Genomic DNA, 25,612 nt, shown 5'->3' on the forward strand with positions numbered 1-25,612 from the left:
AAAATATCAATTCATTCTTTCATGAGCATTTGAGAGAAAGAGAAGAGAGAGAAAGAAGAAAATTTCTAAGTAGTGAGGAAGTGAAGGAGCGCAGCAAGAAAACATTTCAGCAAATTTGGGTAGCAACATTTATTGGCACACATCCAAGTGAAAACCGTACAGCAGGAAAAAGGCATAGAAATCGAGGAAGAGGGATAACACAAAAATCGAGGAATAGGGACAACAACAAGGGCACAAATTTCGAGGTAGAAGTACTATTAAAATCCGTATGGTCCGTATAGTCTGTAAAACAAGTTCTAGGCACATTTTTCGAGGCAGGTTGTACATAATTTAATGATGTTTTATTGTTGGAAAATTTCTGTTTTGGCTGTTTGCTGATTGGCAAGATTTTCTAGGCTGAGTGCAAGCACAAAAATCGAGAGAAGTTGTAATTTGTGGTCGCTGGAATTTTTACTGTGTATTTCAGTTCCTCTGTAAAAGCATTTTCAGAAATAAAAAAGAGATCTCAGACTGGTTTTCCCCAAGAGTTGTAGGGGGTTTTTCCAAGGTCACATTGACCAAAAATCACTGTGTTATTTTCTGTGTGTGGCTGTCATAATTTTGTTGTGTTTTATTTTTGCAATTTCAGTAGTTGTGAAATCTCTAAATTTGTGTTTTCAGAAAAATATTGTCATTTCCAGATTTTAGAATTTTTATCATGCTTGGATTTAAAACTAAATGCATGGAGTGATAAGGAAAACTGATAACTAGAGTGGGGGTTGAAATTTCTTCGGTTAGTATTTAATCAAGAGCACCAAGCCCGCTATGTACTTTAAAGTGACTTTTAGACTGATCACTCTATTGTTTTTGAGTTTTAGTTATATCAATTTACTCTTCTAGTTTTCATATTTGAATATTTATTATAGTCTATTTTTCTTAGTACTAATTATATTCTAGAATGATGATTGATAATTTTAATTTTAAGTCAATTTAGAATATAGAGTGATGCATGATGAATTTAATTTTTAAATCAATGTAGATTCTAGAATGGTGAATAATGAATAATGAATATGGATCAAAGTATTTCTTTATTGAATCTCGTGGTGTATGGATGAATCATATATGTATTAGTAAGGATGATGAGTATGGATCAATGTATTTCATTATTTAATTCAATTATGTATGGATCATTGTATTTATGCTTTCATTATTGAATATGAATTTGAAATATATATATATATATATATATATATATATATATATGAAAAAAGAAAAAAAATATATACCCCTACGTCCCCCTGCCCCCCCTAAATTTCCCAAAAAATTTGAGGGTACTCCCACATGTCCCCCTTGTGTGTCTCCTTGTCCCAGAGTCTTGGTGGAACATTGGGTCAAAGGGGTAGCAATAATGAGGAAATCCACATTTTGGGCATATGGATGTGAGGAGGGAGCAATCATGGATGCATGAGTTACCCTGACCTTTGTTTTACACCTATCTTATTGCCTTTTGCTTTTTCTTGATTTTTCTTCATATTACTGCGTGAAGCTCTAGGAAATGAGAGCATGCTTTGAATGATGTATAGCACTGGTTACCCACTTAGTGGTGGGGCAGTTCATCTCCCACCAGGGGTTGGGACATGCATGGGTTCCTTTCTATGATGTGATAGGGCAACATTGGCCCCAACAACTAGGTGATGGCCATGCATAGTGATATGGGGTAGAGCTCATGCTTGGCTTTTGCCCACGTGCTAATGTTAATGTCCCAACCATCTTATGCATTTTATCATTTTCTTTTCGTTTCTTGCTTGTGTCTATTATGTGCTCTTTCTTTCCTTTTAGCTGCATCAACCTCCTGGGTCAACATTTCTAGGCCTGACACAGAGATGTGGAAAAGGGAAGGTAGTGTGCTAAATCCCAATGGACCCATGGTCAAGTGGACCTGGAGAAGGAAGGTGGAATAAGGGATCATTATGTACAGAGGGGAGTGATAAATATGGAAAAGGGATAGATGGAACACACTATCTCAATCATGGATTCCCAAGTAATGTGCCTTCTTAAAGCAATAAGCCATTAGAGGCGGTCCCGCTAGACTAGGATAGAAAATTATTCCCCCATTTAAGGCAGTCACGCTAGAGTAGGATAAAAAATTATTCCCCCATTTAAGGTGAGGGAACAAGACTACGTTCAAGACCCTTCTTTCTTCTAAGTCACCCCACATTCCATGCCAAGTACCCAAAATACAAACAAGCATAAGCACCCAAATGCAAAATGAATAAAATACCTTATGAACGGAAGCACACCTTCGAACATGTGATCCTGACAAATGGGCAAGGGGACATATGACTGATGCAGGTGGCAGAGATATGAATGGCACGTCACATTGGCTAAGGTGGCTCTCAGGAGCTGCTGGCTGGATGAGAGGAATATGTTATGAATAAAAATATATATAAAATAATAGAAATAATGTAAAACTATAATAATAAAAAATAATGATTAATTAATAACTAGTTAATGAAAAGGTATGTAACGAACAAGGTCCATATACGCAGCGGAATAATCTTTAGAATACTTTGAAGACGTAAACATCCATTATAGGACAAGTAGCTGTATATTGAATACTGTATAAAAGAATTGATATGCTTTTATTACAATGAGAGTGAGGGTGTGCTTATATACCCTAGGCAGGTACCTTTTCACCAATGGTTATGTCCTTAGGGACATACCTTTTCATTAACTAGCTACTAATTAATCATTATTTATTATTATTATTATAGTTTTACGTTATTTGTATTATTTTATATGTTTTTGCTCATAACAGAATATGAGAAAAGTTTCTTCTAGGGGTCACTGACTTTTGGTGGGTAACAGTACCATCAAAATTAATTAAGAAATTAACTTTTCTAGACATTTTCTTCTCAATGCAAGTTACCCAACATACTGTCAGATGCATCTGAACTCAGTTTAGGTTAGAAAGGAAGCTATGCATTAGCTTACAATTAGTTAGTTTTACAAGGTTGCAGATTGTGTATAGTTTCCCAAATAGGTTAGCCGTACACATCTATAAATAAGTATTGGTAGTCACTCATATTAAGAAATGGATAGTTTACCATTATTTTTGAAAATTCCATGCATGGATTTTTTGTCGATAGTTGTGTTAGCTGGCTGTTTTGATTCGTAATCTGTTTTTGATATCAGTGAGTCTAGAGCCAGATTGTTCATTTGCTTAATGATAACCATGTTTACAGGGGAAGATAACGCTTTTCAGCATACATGTGTTGAAGAGTTAATGGTTCATGTGATAGCTTTGGCATGCATGATCTGTCACTGATGTTCTATCTGGATGTCCACAGGGGAAACAATTAGAGTTGTTGAAAGTAACAAGAAAGAACACATGGAAACTTCGAAAAGTACAAAATTTGCTGATGCAGAAGCATGTAATGGATTTCAGCAACGTTATATGTCTGGAGTTTTTGATCAAGGTCTGTCCCTCACCTGCTGTGAGTCACTAGAAAAGAGGGGATTCCAGTTTTTGAATTTAGTGGCAATCCAGTTTTCTTTTTTTTCTTATTTTGATGATGGATGTAAAGTGTTCTACTCAACTGAAAGAATGAATGTGAGAGCTAGGACAAGAATTGAGGCTTCATCATTTTTGGAACAGTATTTGGATCTTTTTGGCAATTATACTTCGTAATTATCCATAAGAACATTATCTGCCATTTTGTATCTATAAATTAATTATGAAAATTCATTTGCTTTGTTAGTTGTTCTTTTCTTCCTGTTTTTGTGGCTAGTTAGACTCAAGATCGATGGATTGTAGAATAATTGAATCAAATATTTTTTGATGTGTACAGTTATTATAATGCATGACATGAAAAAATCCTGTGCCTTTAGTATGCCCTAACCATGGTGAAAGAAGAAATGTGGAAAGAAAATAATTGATAAGAAAACCCTCCCTTCTTCTTGCATTTCAGTTTGTTTAGCTCGCTGTAATACCTTGATTTCATCTGAAAGAAAGTTATTGAAACTGTACATAATGATAGTTATATCTATAGTCTTTTGGTCATTATGTTCAATATTTAATTAAATCATTTTATGCAAATGCCACATGTATTGATAGTTTATGATTTTGTACTTATGAGAAATTATTGTTGCCATACATCAATCTTATTGAAGTTCATGTTTTATAGGAGGAACAACAAATCTTAAAAAGGGTCGAATGTTGGCTTCTTTATTGGTGAAGGAGAAAGTGGAGGATGTTGTGGAAACAACAAGCAAAAATGGTGCCAACGATATAGAAGAAACAAAGGTATTTCCTTTTTGTTTGTTATTCAGATGCTTTGTCCTGTGAATGATTTACGATTTTGTTTTCTTGTCAACTTGGATTGGTTGCTTCTGGATGTTTCAATACTAGAATATTTGTGTATGATTAGCTTTTTTATCCACCTAAAATTTTACACAGTTTAAAACATATTGTAAGTTCAATGGATTGGTCAATTTTTAGAATGAGCAGAGTTGGAACATTGGTTACATACACCATGACTGTGGGGAGCAGTTAGTGTCTTGTTTGTGCTCAAACGTGTTCTGTCTAGGTGAAACATGTGTGTAAGTTCTAGTATTGTTGATTGTGAACAGGTTGAAGATATGTACCATGGCTGACTAGTTGTTTGTGGCTATGTGAGACATGTGTGAATTCTAGTTTTGCTGATTGTGGACAGATTGAAGATGTATACTAAGGCTTTTACATTAAACAATATCCAATCTTTGGGCATCGTTTCTTGCAATATTGTCTTAATCTTCATTATATCATGTTATACTATGTTTTTCGGTCTTGTCTTTCTAGGTGTTACTGCTCAAACTCTTGCTTAGATGAAAAATTCCTAACTGCAATAGGAGGGTCTAAGGAGGGCAATAGCATGAAAACATTTGAGAATTTGAAATGTGTTCCAAGTGTGGCATAAACTCGAGAAACGTTTTGCATCATGTTTTTTGAAACAAAAACATGACTTAAAATGTTCAATTATGTTTGCATATCATTTTCTATTGAAGATTTACCAAAAGGGTTTTGTTCTGTCAATTTAAGTTGGATATCTCCTCAAAGTACGCAAATCCAACCATCCTCCCAAATGGAGAGAGAAAACCCTAATATAGGTTTGAACTCAACTTATACAATAAACTATTGATTGTTTTCCAAGATTCGTTTGATCTTGAGGGAACACAATAAAATATTACATTTGTAACCTCCCGAACAAACATCTTACTAGAAGTGGAAGTGAGTTATTCAAATCCATTTTCCTTTCCTAGAAAAAAACAATAAAATAACATTCTCCATGACACAAACAATATATTTGTGCTCACATTTAACTAACTCCATAAAACATTTTAACAATCATACAAAAGATGAATTTGTGTGGAATAACCTCCAAAAATAGCAACGAATGTAACAACCTCAAAGCAATTGATCCATTGACCAACCTGAAAAATGTACAATAACTAATTGTAGATCAACCTTTTCAAATGCAAGCGTGGCCATAACAAATGAGTCCAACAATAATTATGGCTACATGAAAAATAAAAAGACAGCTTAGCTTGTCATTATTTAAGAATGGCTATAGCTTTGTATCTTATGCGTGTCATGGGACAAACCCATCTAATCGACCAATTGATATAGTAAAAGAAACACCAGGATTAATTAAATTACCACGTCCAGCTCCATATAATATGCTGCATAAAATTATAGGCTCCGACCATAATGCCACTCACAAATTTGTGGGCTCAATTTTGCAACAGGCCAGCCCTCGATTTTGTCAACTCGTGGAATAAAAGGAAGCAGCTCACCAAGCAATATAATAATATGTTTGAACTCCACTTATGTGCCATTGCATAGACTAAGCTACTTTGTCATCAAAGGTAGCTATGCTGTTGTATGAGTGGAGTAATGAAGAGGGTGGACCAATGTATTAAAATAATAATATTTATGAACATAAATATATAATATAATATAATGAAATAATTTATGATTAATAATATAATAATGATTGGTATAACGAAAGGGCATGTCTCAAGGGAAATGACTATTCAAGAAAGGACATTTCGCATAGGTATACATATAGGGCCTCCTTGTACAATCAATCATCATGTTTTCTACTATCAAATTACTTATATACAATTTATATATTGTCCATATGGATTTCCTTGTATTCCTGACAATTTGAATATTTTGTGTGAGAACAAACTTTCCCTGTCTCATTTGGTATCAGAGCTACGTCTGATCTGAGCCCTTGACCACTAGACTTGTGGTCAAGAAAATTGTTACCTTAGATCTGCGAGTCTTCGACCACACATCATTTTTTTAAAGTTTCTTTGGAACCTGATTGTTAGCTAACTCATCAAGGCTATCTTTCAAAGATTCTGTAACATCTTAATCTTTGACAAGATAATGACTGTTGACCATTTTTTGTTAAAATTTGAAACAACGATTACTACGCTAAAAATTGAAGATATACCAAATCTTGTTGCAAGCAAAACAAATTGAGTTCTTGAAATATTCAAAATTTTAAAGGTTTAAAGTTGACCACACAGGCATTAATATAGACAACATCTTCACCTTGAAGTGGAATCAATAAACTCGACCTTAGCTCAAAAGATCGGGAACAATATATTTTGAGAAAGTGGTACCAAGCAAGTGTTTCCTAGGCATTTATCGTTTTGGTCTAGGGGACACATTAATCATGCTTTTGTCTAGGGACATTATGTGTTTTATTAATGTCAAGGAGCTAAAGTATTTTTATGAGTAGAGTACTTTGTATTTTAATTTATTAAAGTCACATGGGTATTAAAGTGACTTTATGTGTAAAGTACTAAGTTCACTTTATGTTATTAAAGTAACTTTTATATTTTAAAAATCATTTTATGAGAGAAAAATTGACCATGGTACTAAAACATTAAAAAGTACTAGGAAGTGTTTTAGGGGGGGGGTCAACATGAGAAAGGGGTCAAGTGGGGGCTTGATCTCATAGGCTGAGATTTAATCTCAGCCCTTGATCATTAGGTTTAAGGTTATCCTCACTAAAGGATGACAAAAGGGAGGAAAAGGAAAAAGTAGATTCATTCATTCTTCTCTCAAGGAAATGAGAAGAGTGCAGGAGAACAATGAGCAGCCTACAAGAGGAGACCAAGGAGGCATGTTTGCAGCTGAATGAGAAGACTGAACAGCAAGAGGAGGAGCTAAGGGCTCTCAGCTAACAGTCATGTACATATCTTGAGTTTCTAGGGCCGAGTCCAGAAATTTTCAGGCTGCTGTTTAAGGCATTTTTGCAGGGGTTATACAGGTTGAGTTGAAGCCTTAACCTTCACTGGGTATAAGTTTACCTTCCAGGCCGAGATTTGCGCTCCATATAGGCTGAGTTCAGGTCCAATCTACAGGAGAAATCTGGGCAGAAATATCCTGGGTATGCAGGTCCATAACAGAAAACCTTTGAGGGTGTTTATTCAGCTGAGAAGGACCATTTTACAGTCAGAGTTATTGACTGAACAGAGGCCTGATTTCCTATGTTAGGGAGCAGAAAGAGTTCTGAATCTCCTGTGTTAGGGAGCAGACAAGAGTCCAAATCTCCTATGTTTAAGGAGCAGACAGAGGTCTGAATTTTTGGTTGAAGAAGAGCAGACATGGAGCAGAAATTCCAAGGACAGTTCTACTCAGTTTGGCAGCGAATCAAGCCACTGTCAGTTGCACAGAAAACTTGTTGAAATTTGGTACCGGAGGACAGGTGGTTCCCTAAGGCTTTGATCTTTGGCCTAGGGAAAAGTGTCCAAAAGAATTTAATTTTTCTCCTAAAGTAACTTTATAATTTTTATAAAGTTAAATCTAATTTGAAAGTGACTTTAAGTGATAAAGTTACTAAGTCTAATTTTAAAGTGACTTTATAAAGTCAATGAAAAATTAGAAAGGAAAAGTGACTTTGGAAATAAATGACTAAGTGGGTCTTTATTAAAGTGGGGTGAATTAAAAAATAGAAAGTGAGATTTAAATGAGCATTTAATCTCAGCCATTGATCTAAATCTATTTCAGCCATTGGATTTAGGGATCACCCAAAAGTCATTTAGGGTTGGGTTAAGGGAGGAAAAGGAGCAAAAGATCATTCATTCTTTCATGAGCAGATTGGGAGAAGGAGAGCAAGAGAGCAAGGGAGATTTCTGGACAGGGAGGAGAAAGAGGCAGCAGTTTGGCACACACACCAAGGCAGCATTTCAGCAAATCTGAACAGCATAAAGAACAAGCAGAAAAAGGCAGTTTTTGTGAGCAAAATAGTGGAAAAAATTATTTTTCAGCACGAATATCGAGGAGGCGATTTTCTGCACTTTTCCCGAGGGCTGTCCGTACAAGTCCGTACGGCCGTCCGTACAGTCCGTACAGTCCGTACGGTCCGTACATCCGTACGTCCGTACAGTCCGTACATCCGTACGGTCCGTACAGCTCTTCCAGCAGTTTTCAGATTGTCGTTTGGGCTGAAAACAGATAAGTTTTGCTTGCTGGAAAATTTCTGTTTTGCTGATTTTTGCTGAAAATATTTTCTCTGTAAAAGGCATTTTCCAGAAATAAAGAAGAGCTCTCAAACTGGTTTTCCCCAAGAGTTGTAGGGGGTTTTTCCAGGGTCAAGTTGACCAAAAATCACTGAGTTTAAATGTGTTTTTATGGCTGTTTTAATTGCTGATTTTTTATTTCTGCAATTTCCAGCACTCTGAAAAATTTCCAGAATTTGTGTTTTCAGCAATATTTATTTTTTCAGTCTGTTAAATGTATGGCTATGGGAATGGGCATTTAACTATATGGGAGAAATAAGGTGAAACTGAAAACCGGGGTGGGAAACAGAAAATTTTACATGGTATCAGAGCTTGAGTGCTGAAGGGCAGTTTGGGACAGCAAAAGAAAAAAAATACAGCTGCTGATTTTTCACTCAGAAAATTCCAGCAAGCTGATTTTTCATAAACAGCAGTTTTATCTTTACAACAGCAGTGCTATTTTTCAGTTTTAGGACAGCAAGATGTCATTGGGATTGAGGGTGGAGGATAGGTTGGATGGGCATACAAATTACAGCGTTTGGAAGGAGAGAATGCAGAGTATCTTTGAGGAGGCAGAAGTCTGGGATATCATGGTGCATACAGCACAGCACCCTGTTGTTGTGCCTACTGATGCTACTCAGTTGGCAGCTTATAATAGAAAGAACAACAAGGGTAAGAGGCTGATTCTAGACGGAATCAAAGACCATTGCATTCCTCATGTGAGAGGAAAGAGCAATGCCCATGAGATGTGGACAGCATTGTCCAATCTCTACCAGAGTACCAATGAGAACCGGAAGATGGTCCTGAAGGAGAAGCTGAAGAACATTAAGATGGGGAATGATAGTGCAGCTGGATATCTCACAAAGATCACCAATGTGAGAGATGAGTTGGCAGCGATTGGAGAGGCCATTCCATCCACTGAGTTGGTGCGTATTGCAGTGAATGGCCTCCCCCGTTCATGGTTGAACTTTGCTGATGGGGTTTGTGCACGTGAGACCCTTCCCACATGGGAGAGGTTTTGGGATGATTGTATACAGACAGAGATCAGGAAAGGACAGCTTGGGGCAGCCAAGCCAGTTGAGCAGGATGAGGACGTAGCACTAGTGGCAGGAGGCAAGAAAGGCAAAGGGAAGAAGCAGGCTTCCACAAGCGGTGGTGGAGGCAAAGGCAAAGGTAAAGGTAAACAGGGTAACTCACAAAAGGACTATTCCAAAGTGAAGTGTTGGAATTGTCAGAAGATGGGACACTATGCAGTTGTGTGTCCGGAGAAGAAGAAGAAGAAGGGGAAGACCCAGGATGTGGCAGCGTCAGCTGAGATTGAGGACTTTGCAGGTCGTTTTGACCGGGAGTTTGCGTTCACTACATGTGAGTCCTCTAGTGCAGGATCACCTGCCACACAGGTTCAGAGGGAGCATGCTTTTCCCTCGATTAGCGGAGCATCTACAGGTATCTGGTATGTGGACAGTGGGGCTTCACGTCACATGACAGGAGTCCGGGAGTACTTCTCAGAGCTTTCAGAGAGTGGCACTGATATTGAGGTAGTACTCGGTGATGACAGAGTTGTTAGAGCAGTCGGGGTGGGGACAGTGACATTTCAGAGGGAGTCCAAACCTCCCTTGAAGGTGTCAGAGGTTCTTTATGTGCCAGGGATGAGGAAGAACCTCATATCCGTCTCAGCGTTGGAGGACAGAGGATATGAGGTACTGTTCAGGGAAGGACAGGTGTTGATGTATCCCAGGGGCTCTCCAGCTGATTCAGCTAGAGTGATAGGTGTACGCCATGCAAAGGTGTACAAGTTTGCATTCCAGCCCCCTTTGGCATTGAGCTGTAGTACCGACAGCAGAGCTAGCAGTTCTGAGCTATGTGAGATTTGGCACCGCAGGATGGGGCACATGTCTCATGGAGCCTTGAGGACATTGCGGGAGATCACTACAGGTGTGCCAGATTTCAGTACTGATCACCATGATACTTGCAGAGGTTGTGCGATGGGCAAGTTTGCCAAATCCCCTTTTCCCAGCAGTGACAGCAGAGCGACGGGGATACTTGATTTGATTCATTCCGATGTGAGCGGTCGGATGTCTCATGTTTCCTTGAGTGGATATGAGTACTATGTCTTATTCATTGATGATCACTCCAGGAGGACCTGGATTTATTTCTTGAAGACCAAGAGTGAGGTCTTCAAGCGGTTTCAGGAGTTCAGAGCTCTTGTGGAGACTCAGACAGGTCGAAAGATCAAGTCCCTGAGGTCGGACAATGGAGGAGAGTACACCCTTGGAGAGTTTGTTGACTATTGTGCAGAGGCAGGCATTAGGAGGGAGTTCACTGTTCCTTACAACCCCCAGCAGAACGGGGTTGCGGAGAGGAAGAACAGATCCATCATAGGGGCTGCCAAAGCCATGTTATATGATCAGGGATTGCCATTGTTCTTGTGGGCAGAGGCCTGCAACACAGCTGTTTACTTGCAGAACAGGAGTCCGCATCGTGCCTTGGGGCACATGACTCCGGAGGAGGCTTTCTTTGGGAAGAAGCCTGATCTTGGTCATCTTCATATCCTTGGATGCATTACATACTCCTATATACCCAAGGAGGAGAGGACCAAACTAGAGCCCACCGCAGAGAAGGGTATCTTTGTGGGCTACAGTGAGACCTCAAAGGCCTTTCGGATTTACATTCCTGCACAGAGGAAAGTTGTTGTCAGACGGGATGTGAAGTTCGAGGAGGACAGGGCCTTTAGGAGGTCACGGGAGTTAAAGTATCTGGATCAGCCAGACCCTCAGCAGCAGTTGAGTCAGTCGCAGGGATCCAGTGGGCAGGGATCAGGAGGATCCGGAGGTACATCTATGAGGATGTCAGGTCCATCAGTGAGCAGTGGCTCGCCGAGCCAGAGGGGTGGTGCTCCGGGCAGCATACAGAGCAGTTCACAGAGCAGTTCACTAGGGAGTCCACTGATGGACAGTTCACACGGTACCTCAGCTTCTACAGGTTCAGGTGCAGGCAGGAGGACAGCAGACAGACAGTCAGGAGTTCAGGCTACTGATGGGGATGAGGAGGAGGAGTTTCATTCTCCTATGGGAGAAGCATGCTCAGGGAAGAGGAAGCCCAAGTGGCTTCAGGACACCTTGAGAGATGCCACATCTGTTGCTGAGCCGAAGAGGCCGGTCAGAGAGAGTAGACCACCTGAGAGATTTTGTAGCTATATGGCGATGGTTACCAGCATCCTTGACTCTGAGCCTTCTAGCTATGAGGAGGCAGCTAGCCAGCAGGTCTGGAGAGAGGCCATGCAGGAGGAGTATTCTTCTATCATGAAGAATGATGTTTGGGAGGTGGTGCCGAGGCCTGAGGGCAAATCCGTGGTTACTTCCAGATGGCTTTACAAGGTAAAGCATGCTGCAGATGGCAGCATTGAGAAATTCAAAGCAAGGTTTGTGGCTAGAGGGTTCTCACAGGTAGAGGGAGTTGATTATGAGGAGACCTTCGCTCCCGTGGCTCGATATACTTCGATCCGCTCCATTATATCGATAGCAGCAGAGATGGGTTGGAAGATCCACCAGATGGATGTGAAGACCGCATTTCTCAATGGCTTCATACAGGAGGAGGTGTACATTGAGCAGCCACAGGGCTTTGAGGTGCATGGGAAGAAGTCCCATGTGTGCAGATTGAAGAAGGCCCTTTATGGCCTGAAGCAAGCTCCCAGAGCTTGGTACTCCAGGATAGATGCATACTTGCAGGGGATGGGTTTCACAAAGAGTGAGGCAGATCCGAACCTTTACTTTATTGTGATTGGTGAGGAGCCTCTCATTCTGGTGCTGTATGTGGATGACTTGATCATTACAGGTGCAGAGAGACTCATAGAGCACTGCAAGAGAGATCTTGCAGCGGAGTTTGAGATGAAGGACATCGGCTTGATGCATTACTTTTTGGGTTTGGAGGTGTGGCAGGAGGAGGGGCATTTCTTCCTGGGGCAGGGGAAGTATATTGTGGACATCCTTAGCAGATTCCACATGGAGGATTGTAGACCCATGTCGACACCGATGATCACCAACTGGAAGAAGCTTCATGCTTCGGATTCCGAGTTGGTGGATCCCACATTGTACAGGCAGCTGATTGGTTCCTTGATGTATTTGGTCAACACCAGACCAGATATCTGTTTTGCAGTCAACACGATGAGTCAGTTTATGTGTGAGCCTAGGAAGGTTCACTGGGTGGCTGCGAAACACATTTTGCGGTACTTGCAGGGGACAGTGGATTATGGTCTGGACTACAGGCAGGGAGATGGAGTGAGATTGGCAGGATACACTGATTCTGATTGGGCAGGTTGTGCTTCTGATAGGAAGAGCACTTCAGGGTGTTGTTTTGGGTTGGGTTCAGCAGTAGTGTCATGGTTCAGCCGGAAGCAGCAGTCAGTAGCACTGAGTTCAGCGGAAGCAGAGTATATGGCAGCCAGTCTAGCTAGTTGTGAGGCCCTCTGGCTTCGCAAGATGTTGTTTGGCTTATTTGGTCAGCCGTTGAGACCTTCAGTGATTTACTGTGATAATCAGAGTTGCATTAAACTCACGGAGAATCCAGTATTTCATGACAGGTCAAAGCATATCGGGATCAGATATCATTTCATCAGAGACCATGTTCAGAAGGGAGCTGTAAAGCTTGAGTATATTTCCACTGATGAGCAGGTTGCAGATATTCTTACCAAAGCCTTACCACGGGGCAAGCATGTCTACTTCAGAGACAAGATGGGTGTGGTGAGGAACACCTTCCTCGGTAAGAGGGAGTGTTGAAATTTGGTACCGGAGGACAGGTGGTTCCCTAAGGCTTTGATCTTTGGCCTAGGGAAAAGTGTCCAAAAGAATTTAATTTTTCTCCTAAAGTAACTTTATAATTTTTATAAAGTTAAATCTAATTTGAAAGTGACTTTAAGTGATAAAGTTACTAAGTCTAATTTTAAAGTGACTTTATAAAGTCAATGAAAAATTAGAAAGGAAAAGTGACTTTGGAAATAAATGACTAAGTGGGTCTTTATTAAAGTGGGGTGAATTAAAAAATAGAAAGTGAGATTTAAATGAGCATTTAATCTCAGCCATTGATCTAAATCTATTTCAGCCATTGGATTTAGGGATCACCCAAAAGTCATTTAGGGTTGGGTTAAGGGAGGAAAAGGAGCAAAAGATCATTCATTCTTTCATGAGCAGATTGGGAGAAGGAGAGCAAGAGAGCAAGGGAGATTTCTGGACAGGGAGGAGAAAGAGGCAGCAGTTTGGCACACACACCAAGGCAGCATTTCAGCAAATCTGAACAGCATAAAGAACAAGCAGAAAAAGGCAGTTTTTGTGAGCAAAATAGTGGAAAAAATTATTTTTCAGCACGAATATCGAGGAGGCGATTTTCTGCACTTTTCCCGAGGGCTGTCCGTACAAGTCCGTACGGCCGTCCGTACAGTCCGTACATCCGTACGGTCCGTACATCCGTACGTCCGTACAGTCCGTACATCCGTACGGTCCGTACAGCTCTTCCAGCAGTTTTCAGATTGTCGTTTGGGCTGAAAACAGATAAGTTTTGCTTGCTGGAAAATTTCTGTTTTGCTGATTTTTGCTGAAAATATTTTCTCTGTAAAAGGCATTTTCCAGAAATAAAGAAGAGCTCTCAAACTGGTTTTCCCCAAGAGTTGTAGGGGGTTTTTCCAGGGTCAAGTTGACCAAAAATCACTGAGTTTAAATGTGTTTTTATGGCTGTTTTAATTGCTGATTTTTTATTTCTGCAATTTCCAGCACTCTGAAAAATTTCCAGAATTTGTGTTTTCAGCAATATTTATTTTTTCAGTCTGTTAAATGTATGGCTATGGGAATGGGCATTTAACTATATGGGAGAAATAAGGTGAAACTGAAAACCGGGGTGGGAAACAGAAAATTTTACAAAACTAAGCCAAGTCTGTTTGAGTTTATGACAGAGAGAGAGAGGGCTCAAATTTGTATCTCTACCTAAGCAGTGACATCTCCAAACAAAAGGTAGATAAGTAGTTTTATTTTTGCTGTGTAATATTTTCATTAAAAGCAAATGAAATCCTCCTTGAATGGTTTTCCCCTTGTGGGTTTTTCTGGGGTCATGTTGACCTAAAATAACTGTGTTCACTATGTCTATTTAATGTGTGTGCACTTGCTATTTTCTTCATTGTATCAGCTGTAAAGAGAAACTGTAGAGGTAGCCTAAATGTTTCAGCTTTTATATATATATATATATATATAAGTTCATGTTATGATGAGGTTTGGGCATTACATATATATATATATATATATATATATATATATATATATATATATATGATGAGGTTTGGGCATTACATATATATATATATATGATGAGGTTTGGGCATTACATATATATATATATATATATATATATATATATATATATATATATATATATAATGAGGTTTGGGCATTACATATATATATATATATATATCTAAGTTCATGTTATGATGGGGTTTGGGCATTAATCCTTGGCAAGAACTTGAAACTAAGTGGGCTGCTAGCTAGTCAAATTTTCCTACAATATCATGAGTATTAGAGAGGTGGCACATTAAGAATCCAACTCATTGACTATTACCCACAAGGAATTACCATGCCCATTATTGAATTTGTAACTATGGTTGGTCTTCATAATGTATATTTGGCCACTTGATGTATTTGTATTGATTATTATAAAACATATTTTTAATGGTAGAGTCAAAAGAAAAATATATTTTGAGTCAAAGTCCCATTGTGACTTTTAAAAGAAGCAAAATTGAATTTTGAATTTGAAATTTTTGCTCCAAAGTTTTGAAGGCAGCCTCCCAAACCTCATCATAACATGAACTTATATATATATATATATATAAGTTCATGTTATGATGGGGTTTGGGCATTAATCCTTGGCAAGAACTTGAAACTAAGTGGGCTGCTAGCTAGTCAAATTTTCCTACAATATCATGAGTATTAGAGAGGTGGCACATTAAGAATCCAACTCATTGACTATTACCCACAAGGAATTACCATGCCCATTATTGAATTTGTAACTATGGTTGGTCTTCATAATGTATATTTGGCCACTTGATGTATTTGTATTGATTATTATAAAACATATTTTTAATGGTAGAGTCAAAAGAAAAATATATTTTGAGTCAAAGTCCCATTGTGACTTTTAAAAGAAGCAAAATTGAATTTTGAATTTGAAATTTTTAGCTCCAAAGTTTTCAAGGCAGCCTCCCTCCAAGTCAAGTCGGCCCAGTGCATAGGACACACCCATTCGACCCAACAAATCACTATATAAAGGCAGCTCAACCTTATTCTCTTGGCACCAATTCACACTCTCTTGTGAAGACAATTTCTGGGCATCCTAGCGAAGATCAAGAAGGACAAGGAGGATGAAAAAGAACATGAATAGCTCTCTCTCTCTCTCTCTCTCATTCTCGCATGTGTGGATGGTCTCTTCTTTTTTTGGTTCATAGTTTTTCTGGGCAGTTCTGTTGCAAGGGGATGAAATTTTGGCCAGTTGTAGGGGCTGAAATTATGGGGTAAGTGGCAGTTGCAGGAGGGCCGAAATTCTAGGTCAGATTAGGTAGAGCGAAATTCTAGATCAGATTGGGAGGCTTGACTTGGAGGGGTTGACCAGGTTTGACCATAGGTCTAGGTCATAGTTTTAAAACTCGTACTCAGATTCAGAACCGGCCGAGGGTCGACTCCAACTCAGACTCCGACTTGGTATCGATTCGGCCTAGTTGATTTCAAGGACTTGATCTTTGTAAAAGATACATTAAATATTTATTTTTTTATGAAAAAACATATTTTTAAAGATTTTCATTCATGTTTCCAAACTCAAAGCATTAGAATATAAAGAGAAGACAACATATGATCAAAGTATTCTCATGAATATATGTATTATATCAAAATGGTTCCCAATGCACTGTTCAATACATTTAATATATAAAGATCCAAACAGAAACACATAACCAAGGATGATCTAAATGGCCTCTACAACAAAACATCACTAGTCACTACCGCCAGACAAGGCAACATCATCTGCCTCAGGCTCTGAATCAGAGTTAGACAGGGTTCATCAAAATCTCCAACTACAACTATAGAAGTAGTAGCACTAGCACTAGCTGCACGCTGAGATAGACGAGCTATGCGCTTGCATCGTGGCTGAGTAGAGAAAGTGCTTGCAGTTGGAGGGCTTGGTGCTGGTACTAGTGGATCTGCATTTAACTGAATAGACTGTAATGCATCCATCTCCAAATCAAAATCAACACTAATATCCTCATCAGGGTCAAACTCTGTTGGTTTAGTCTCCACTACCTAATTTGAGGATGGATCAATATCTTCCAACACAATGGGATCTGTATTAGGTTTTTTGTTTGGAAATTGGTTGCATCTTAGTCGAAGGTTGTATTAAACGAAGACTAGATCATTTATCTGTTTTTGTTCTAAGCAATTTCTCTTCTTCGTGTGAGTCCTCTCAAAGATAGACCAATTGGGCTCACATCTAGAAGCACTGCAAGTTTGACTCAAAATACAGATTGCAAACTTCTTCAATTGAGGAAAATGGCTGCACATGATGACATGTCCTACCTCTGATGATCTTGATGAAAAACACATGATGACATGACAAACCTCTGATAATGTGAAGCATAATCCTTGACGACCTTACCTGTGGTGATCCTAATAATGGAAGAATACATGATGTAGCATATGTTTGATGACATAACATTTATGATATGGTGCCCCTATGATGAAGAAGGCAAGGACATGTTGAAGAAGGCAAATGACCCTGTCTCTAATTCTGTACCAATAAATGACTAGTCACATTAAAAAATATTTTTTACTATCTTAGAGGTAGAATTTCTCTATGAGACCTTCACCATCCTTTACAACATATTTTTAGCTTTCCAATGAGCTATTACTTGGCCTGAAACTCCAAGTAGTTTGAAAGTTATTGATTTTACAAGTTAGAGTTATTTTTCTGCCTAGTAGGTCGACCTGAACAAGCCTACTCATGTCGGCCTCCATCCTAAAGTCGTGTCCCTTCGTTCCTAGTTGAAATTCTATATAAATACAGGTGTGAAAATCATTTTCTAGCATTCAATTCGGTGGTCTATTCGCAGAAGAAGTACAAAAGTACTAAGGAGGCCGAGAAGGAGTTGAAGAATTTCTAGATGAGTTAAATATGATGGTTGAGTTATTATTTTAGTGACCTCGGCCTTACGTGAACAGACCTCTGAAGCAGTTCAAATCACAAAATTATGGACATAACTGTTGTTTTGGTAGCTTACGACATCATAATTTGAATGCATTAAACGGTGGACTGTCACCTTCAGCAGCTCGGATTGCAGACTATTGTGAAGCTCAGACACTTGTCTATCAAGAAGACCTTGCTGAACTCGGATCAGTGACATATCTCTCTGCGTTTTTTGTATGGCATCTTCCTGCGGATTGCAGAGATAATCTGTGGAAAGACTACAGGACAACAGAGTTCGGATACCTTCCATTACCTCAGGCCTGAAATTTGTTTGTAGAATCTCGGACCTACAACAAGTTGTTATTTAAGGCTTGAAACTTGTGTTTATAATCTCGGGCTATTAAGAATAGAACAATAAACAGTTCTTGCATTTTTGAAGATCAGACAGTCACCTCTTGAGATCATTTAAGGCTTGGACCAGTGTGAAGACATTCTACTGTGGAAGGATCGGTTTTTTTATTGAAGCTCAGACTTAAGGCTAGAGAAGATTAACATGCGGAGTTATCCTTGAAGGCTCAGACAAAACAACTCGGGACTATTGACAAGTCTCTAGTGACATTTGGTTGGCAGTTAGGGCACCTATTAAAAAGCAATCCTTTGAACATCATTTGAAGGTTTTTTAAGGGAGTATTTGACATCACCTCAAGACAATTTTATGAACCCTTTTGGAGTTGCCTTGTAGCTACACTTGAATTGCTTGTGAAGATATATAACAAAATTTTTGGACGATTAAGGTCAGAAGACCCTGAAGTATACCTTGGAGCAGTCTATTGAACATCTCTTGAAGCTACTCTTGAAGAGCTTGTTGAGTCTGATTATTGGAGTGTTGAAGAACTAGAGATGCCTTGGGGATATTCTTGAGCATACCTTGGAGAGTCATCTAGAATCATTATTGAACAACTTTGTGAAGCAACATATTGAAGATTCTTGAAGGCATCCTTGAGATAATGATGCATCACTGATGTCATCATGAGGTGACCTTGGAGATTTTGATTAGGTACCATGAAGAACAGTGATGACACCTTCTAAGTTAAGGTTGTCATTGATGATGTAGCGTGAAGACTACAATGAAGCTGAAGATTGACAGGGCTCGATGAAGAAGACCTTGGGAGCCGTGAAGTACAACCAAACATACGTTGACAAAGTGAAGCTATAGGGTTGGAGCCCTTGCGGTTAGTGCCTCAGAATTGACAAGGTCGGTGCCTTGAGAAGATAGGATTGGTGCCCTAGAGGTCGGAGCCTCAGAAAAGTCCAAGTTGGTGCTTGGCAACAGGTTGGAGCCTGGGAGATTGAAGATCAGCGTCTTCATTTAGGTTTGGAGCCCTATATACATTGTACTTGATTTATTGTGAAAAGGAAATTAATAAAGGCATTTAAATTTTATTTTTATTGTTCATTTTGTGTTCTAAAATATAAATGATCTAACTGGTAAAAGTAACAATTGAAAAAAAATACTGATACACTGCCCTCTCAGTATTTTCAACAGAGACTGTGGCTTTGACCACTGCAAGGTCGCTGTTTTAAATATTATAGGGCCAAACTTCTCAAGCAAAGATTGAAAGAGTGTTCCTATTTCTCTATCAACCAAGTTTATGCTTGGAGGTAAGTTATCAATGCACGACTAGTCTTAGGATGAGATGCAAAATGTTGAGTGCTTCTAGAGTTTAAGATTGTTTGATGACTTTAAGTACTTAGTTATGGTTAGCCTTATGACAAGAGTACTTAACAATGAATTAAGAGATAATCTTATAAGCAACGTAGTGTGCCAATTTAACAAGTGCTCAAAAGATACAATAGATAACCATGATACAATTGATTAATAATCACAAGATATATGCTCTTAAAAGAAAAGATCACCAATATGCCAAAGATCCACAATAGATATCAACTTTAAATCTAATGACAATTAGAGCACTTATCTACTTACGGCAATTAGCCAATAAGACAATATAAGATGCCAATGATGATTTGAAAATCAACGCTATTGTGCGATTAGAAGAATTTCAAGATATGTCAACAAGATAATCCCAATAGTGTAACTAGATCACGATCATTACCAATTAGATTCTCAATTAACCAAGGCTCTTTGAGACTTATAAATCATAAATTTCTCAAGAAGCATTCAACAAGTTACTTTAATTTCAATTAGACAAGTGATGTAACACAATATGCCCAAATAATTTTAACCATTCAATACAATGTCACTTGAGATTAAAGTGCTTTAGAGAGTGAGCTTATTAGTGTAAACTTATGACTTTAGAGATCATGAGAAACTCAAAAGAGACTAGAGAATACTAGTATTCTTATCCAATATTACCAATGCTAGACAACAATAGCACTTTAAACAATGAAACAAATCTTTTCCACAATATAAACAATAGAAGCCTTATGTTACTTATGTTCGAATGTTATCCAAATGAGCAATAAGTGAGCTTTATCTTGATTTGGGGTAACATCGGATTTTCTCTAGGCCTCTAGACACATGCATTCTCTAATACCCATAAATCATTCTGGGAAATTCCACCGGGAAACAATTTTATTAAAATAATTAATTATTTTTAATGGGACCATAAGTCTAAACTTAGGAAATTAAAATAATTAATGGGTATTCATCTAAACTCTGGATGGAACTTCTAGAAGAAGGCAGAGATCAAGTCAAATGATCCTAACCATTGATTAGAATCTAATCTGGGCCGTTGATTGATCAGCAAGAGGATTATAAAAGGAGACTTGATGGGCACTTGGAGAACACACTAGAGACAGGTACTCAGTTACCCGAGTAAGATCGATTTTCTCACTGGTCGAGGTTCGGCAAGAGAAAATTGAAACAAAGGGAGAGTTGCAGGTGAGAAAGGAAAAGAGGGCATCAACATATTCAGAGAGTGCAAGGCAGCAAGACGCAGAGAAGGGACAGGGTGACGCAGAAAGAGGCAGAGCAGAGGCAGTTTGATGCTGAGAGGATCATAAGGATTTTGGGGAAGAAGTGCTTCACTTGGGGTAGAACTTTGTCAATAAGTGTCTGTAAAATCTCTCATTCCTATTTTGCTAGCTGTAGTTTGTACATGAGAATTTGCTAAAGAATAATAAAACCCTCATCTGCTGCACCGATTTTCCCACATTGGGTTTTTCTGGGGACGATTGTCCAAAAATAACTGTGTCATTGTGATTGTATTTGTGCTAGTATTTTTCCTTACATTTATTTTCTGCAATGTTTTAATTGTGAAGGCTACAATAGAATTTATTTCGATATTTGCCGTAAGAATACTGTGGATAACTTATTTTTGAGATGATAAGTAGAAGAAATAATATTAATCACTGTAGTAGGATTTCTATTTAGAATTTTTCACATGGTATCAGAGCTAAAGGGAAGCAGAAGAAAGAAGCCGGAGGACCCAACGTTGAAAGCAGAAGGGAATTCAAAATTCCTGCAGGGGTAGAAATTCAAATCTCTCAGAGGATTGCGTAGTTCAAGCCAAGAAGATTGGATCTCGTGGGAAGACTCTCTCTGAGTGAGTCAACACAGAGATAAGTCCATCCAATCGAAATTTGTTAGTGAAAGAAGGAACAACGCAACAGAAGATTCAACTAGGAGGGTTGTCTCAAGTGGGACGTGTTGACCACTGGAGTGACACCTGATGATTATATGAAGACTCCATGCCTAAGGATGATCCAGAGGACACTTGTACCATCAAATATCATCAGTCAACAGAGTTTTTTAACTCTACTTCTATCTTCTCATCATCTTTCTTGTACCCAGATTCCACACCCTGCGGGGAATTGTAATAAGTGATACTAGTAATGATGAGTTTTTGAGTCTGTAACAGGCCTAGGATGTTGGGACTCGATCAACAAACGAGTACACTTTGGAGTGTTTTTTTTTAATCTAGTTAATTATCTCTTCCTTTTTAGAGGTGGATAATTTTCTGGGTTTTTCACTCACGTTTTACCCCAAAGTCGGGGTGACAGTTTGAAGGTTGAGCCCCTAACACATCTTAGTGTCTAGAGTCGATGTATATTACCATACTAGATCACACAAAAAATTTCGTGGAATTTGGTTAGGTCTAGGTAGTTATTTTTTAATTTTTTAGATTTTTCGCACTACAGAAATTGCTAATAAAATTATACTTGTAATGTAATAAGTGATGTCTAGAGAAGTTGTATGGGGTATGAGTAATGAAATTTGCATCTCTCACCCCCAACTTTCTACTATGACACACTTTGATGGGTTAAAAATGTGTTTTGAACCCTCAAAATCCATTTTTCTAAGTTTAGTGAAAGATCTGGCAATTAATTAAGCCAAAAATTAAATAAATGGAGAAAAATAAATATCCACACATGCTAAATGTTGTGGAAATGAGGTAGAAAATTATGAGGGAGTTAAAGTGAAGTCCCAAGGTGATGTGGACTCCTAAAATCAAAGAAAGGACATGTGCTCAAATAAAATTGAATTTTTGGCATTAAAGGAGAAAATTGCTTACTTGGAAATTCGAATTTGTGAAGTTAGTGCACATTTGGGAGGATTTGGGAGAATATTTGGTGGCGATTTTTGTGGGAAATTGTCCCCACATGGGTTACCACCCATATCCACTTATCATTCTATCATAAAATTCGAATTTGGCACATAAGGTTAGAAGAAAATGGTGTCTACTTGCCAGAATTCGATTTTTACTCTTGGCATTGGAGCTCCATTCAACAAATTCGAATTTCTCTTTGGGATTGTCACCTCATACCACTTGTTTAATCACTTCTACATTGGGATTGGCTCCAATTCCATTTGTCATTGTCATTCTTCATTGGAATTTGCTCTTAACTCTCTATATAATAGAACCGTGGGCTCTCATATTGTATCATGTAATATGAGCTATTGTGCTTGAGGAGACTCTGTGGGATTGTATTCACTACTTGCAATATAATACAACAGTCTTTGGGGTAAAATGTGAGGGTGTTCTTCTCCTTGCATATGTGGTAAATTCTTGGCTTGTTGTTATGCTTCTATTTATTTCCTCATGTCATTATTTCTTTCATGCTTGTTTCAAGTTATGTTAGTATGCAACTATCTCATATTAGCATAAGAATTAATTATTTGCTTTAGGAAAATAACTCTTCTAGTGGATAATAGATGTGTCTAGGAATTCTTTCCACTGCACTTATTTAATTTCATGTCGATTTAATGATTTGTGGTGAAGTTTTGTAGATGAATCATTATTTGGTCAAACTTTTCAAGTGTGGCGAAATTCTCGAAGGAATCAACCCATTCTTGAAAAATATTCAAGGATAACTTACATGTTTTGAATTCAAAAGTCTTATCTATATCTTATTTGTGCCTTGCAGGGATTCTTTCAAGTTTCTTAAAGCTTTTATTTCTTGCATCAAAATATCAAACTTGGAAAAATTTATTTTTTACGTATTGTACCTCATTTATCAATATCTGGCTATTTCAAAGAGCTAAGTCATGGCTAGTCAAAGAGCAGAGCTTGCTCATACTCTTTGGGCTAGCCTCTTGTAGATTATTTTTGTAACAGAGTTTGCTGTCATCTTGGTCTAATAGAGTTATTTTTGTATCCTTTTGAGCAAAATAGTTTCCATGCTTTGATTTGTAGACTTATTCTTCTTGAAAGCATTTATAATATCTTGTGCTAACAATTTAGTGTTTCACTTTTCAGGGTTATTTTGGCTTTGCATTTGAAAGCATTTCAATTCATTTTAAGCAAAATACAATTTCATTTCTTAAAGAGCAAATACTTGGAAGGCATTGGTTGTTTATGTATTTCATGCTTATGTTAAAGAGATAATCTATTTAAATCTAACAATTCTCCTAGAAACTCACATCCTTTTTAAGTTAACTTTTCATTACGGACCACCCCCGTTAGCTAATCTAGGAGATAACTCAAATGGAGAGAGTCGGGATTAGTGTGACAACCCCTTCTCTGAGTTCCCTGCCACTAACCACACCTTGTGGAGTTGAAGACTTTTCTCACTGACTTGTAGGTAGGTGTAGGCGGTAGGGTCAAGTTGTCAACAGGACGCAATTTTTTTCTACAGCAGTTGCTAGGACAAGTTAGCATCGGAAGTTGGCACAATATGGATACTCAAAGTGTCTCAGATTTATTTACCAGGTTAGATGAAGAATTCACATACCTAGCAAATTCAACATCAACGGATATTTGGTACATTGGTAGTGGGGCTTTAGCTCATATGACTGGAGTATGGGAACATTTCTTGAGCTATCAAGAAGAACAAATGGACTTCCAAATAACTATGGGAAACATAATGAAATGTACTCCAGTATGGAGAGGCACCGTAGCATTTCAGACGGAACCAGGGATCAACATCCAAGCCACCAATGTTTTGCATGTGCTAGGATTAGGAATGAACTTGATTTCAGTGTCCCAGTTACAGGACAAGGGATATGATGTATACTTCATGGGAAACAAAGTATACGTTAAGCATCCAAGCTGGAAGAAGAAATGCAAATTGGGATTCAAAGCAACAAGCTGTATAGGTTGCAGCTTGAATCAACAATTGCACTAATAGGCAACAATTGTAATGGTGAGAAGGAGTGAAATGAATTATGGCACAGGCGAATGGGACACTTACACCATGGAGCACTGAAAATGCTCAAAGACACTGTGACAGGGGTACCAGTCCTTAGTAGTGAACATGATGACTTATGCAGAGGATGTGTGCTAGGAAAGTATGCTAAAGCAACTTTTTCCAGAAGTAACAATACAGTAGAATGTGTATTAGAATTAATACACTCAATATTTGCCATCCTATATCCACAAGAGCTATTAGTGGTGGCGAATACTTAGTCACCTTTATCGATGATCACTCCAGAAAAACCTAGATCTATTTCTTAAAGACAAGGATAAGGTCTTTGCTCGTTTCCTGAGAGTTTAAAGCTCTTGTTGAAAATATGACAGGGAAAAAGATAAAGGTATTACGTTCAGATAATGGTGGAGAATATACAGACAAAGACTTCAAAGGCTTCTGTGCAAAGGAGGGCATCAAAAGCTCTGTTTTAAAAACCAACTGTTTCAACTCCGATTCGGCTGAGTTGGTCAGAGTCATAGCCCAACAGGGTCGACTCGGCCTTTGAACCGGACCAGCCGGTCGGGTTGTTATCGAACCGGCTGAGTTGGTTAACGACTCGGCCGGCTCGGTAACAACCCGGCCGGCTCGGCCGAGTCCGAGCCAACTCGGCCGACTCGGTAACAGCGGCCTGTCAAGTCACTTCAACGGCATTTTTTTTTTTGAAATTTCATTTTTGGGGACTCCCTGGGCTTCCCTGTCTGACTCATGGGTTTCCCTGTCTGACTCTGATCCCTAGTATTGATATGCCTTAAAGTAAAAATGACATTGTCCTTAATCTCCATTTTCATCCTTTTACTTAAATTTTTAACATTACGATGAAATGAATCAGGATGTTTGAGAGTGGTTCTGGCTTCATTGGATTCCATATGGAGAAAGTATAATTTTAGATTTCATTCAAAATCCAACAAACTTATCAGTTTTTCAGGATTTCAGGATTGGGGGATTGCAATGTTTCCATTGAATTTTGTCATGTATTAGGGTATGGAACTCGTATTTAATCAAGAGCACCAATCCCTCTATGTACCTTGATGTTAGTGTTATTAGTTGTAGGACTCCTTCGGGGTTCGCTCCCAAACCGGGAGCTTCTGAAAATGTCGCTCCCGCTCCCAAGTAACACTGAGCCAGATGATGTTGGCAACTCTAGCAGTAGCCAGTAGTACTGGTCACAGACTTTTGTTGTAGAGGCCATTTCTAGCCTCCTTGGTTATGTGTT

The 25,612-nt window shown here is 38.6% G+C and overlaps 1 protein-coding gene across 3 annotated transcripts in view; it reads left to right on the forward strand.

Annotated features, from left to right (window-relative positions):
* The window catches only part of LOC149217728 (uncharacterized), a 376,727-nt gene that overhangs the window by 269,257 nt on the left and 81,858 nt on the right, over positions 1–25,612 (forward strand). For all 3 annotated transcript variants that reach the window (XM_089393070.1, XM_089393071.1, XM_089393072.1), the window contains exons 19-20: positions 3,330–3,458; positions 4,167–4,285. In XM_089393070.1, the coding sequence (XP_089249196.1) occupies positions 3,330–3,458; positions 4,167–4,285 (248 nt within the window). The remainder of the gene's footprint in view (positions 1–3,329; positions 3,459–4,166; positions 4,286–25,612) is intronic.

This window comes from Pinus tabuliformis, chromosome 1_1, assembly GCF_031772625.1.
Source record: "Pinus tabuliformis cultivar Carrire ecotype Pingquan chromosome 1_1, CPIR1, whole genome shotgun sequence".
NCBI lineage: Eukaryota > Viridiplantae > Streptophyta > Pinopsida > Pinales > Pinaceae > Pinus > Pinus tabuliformis.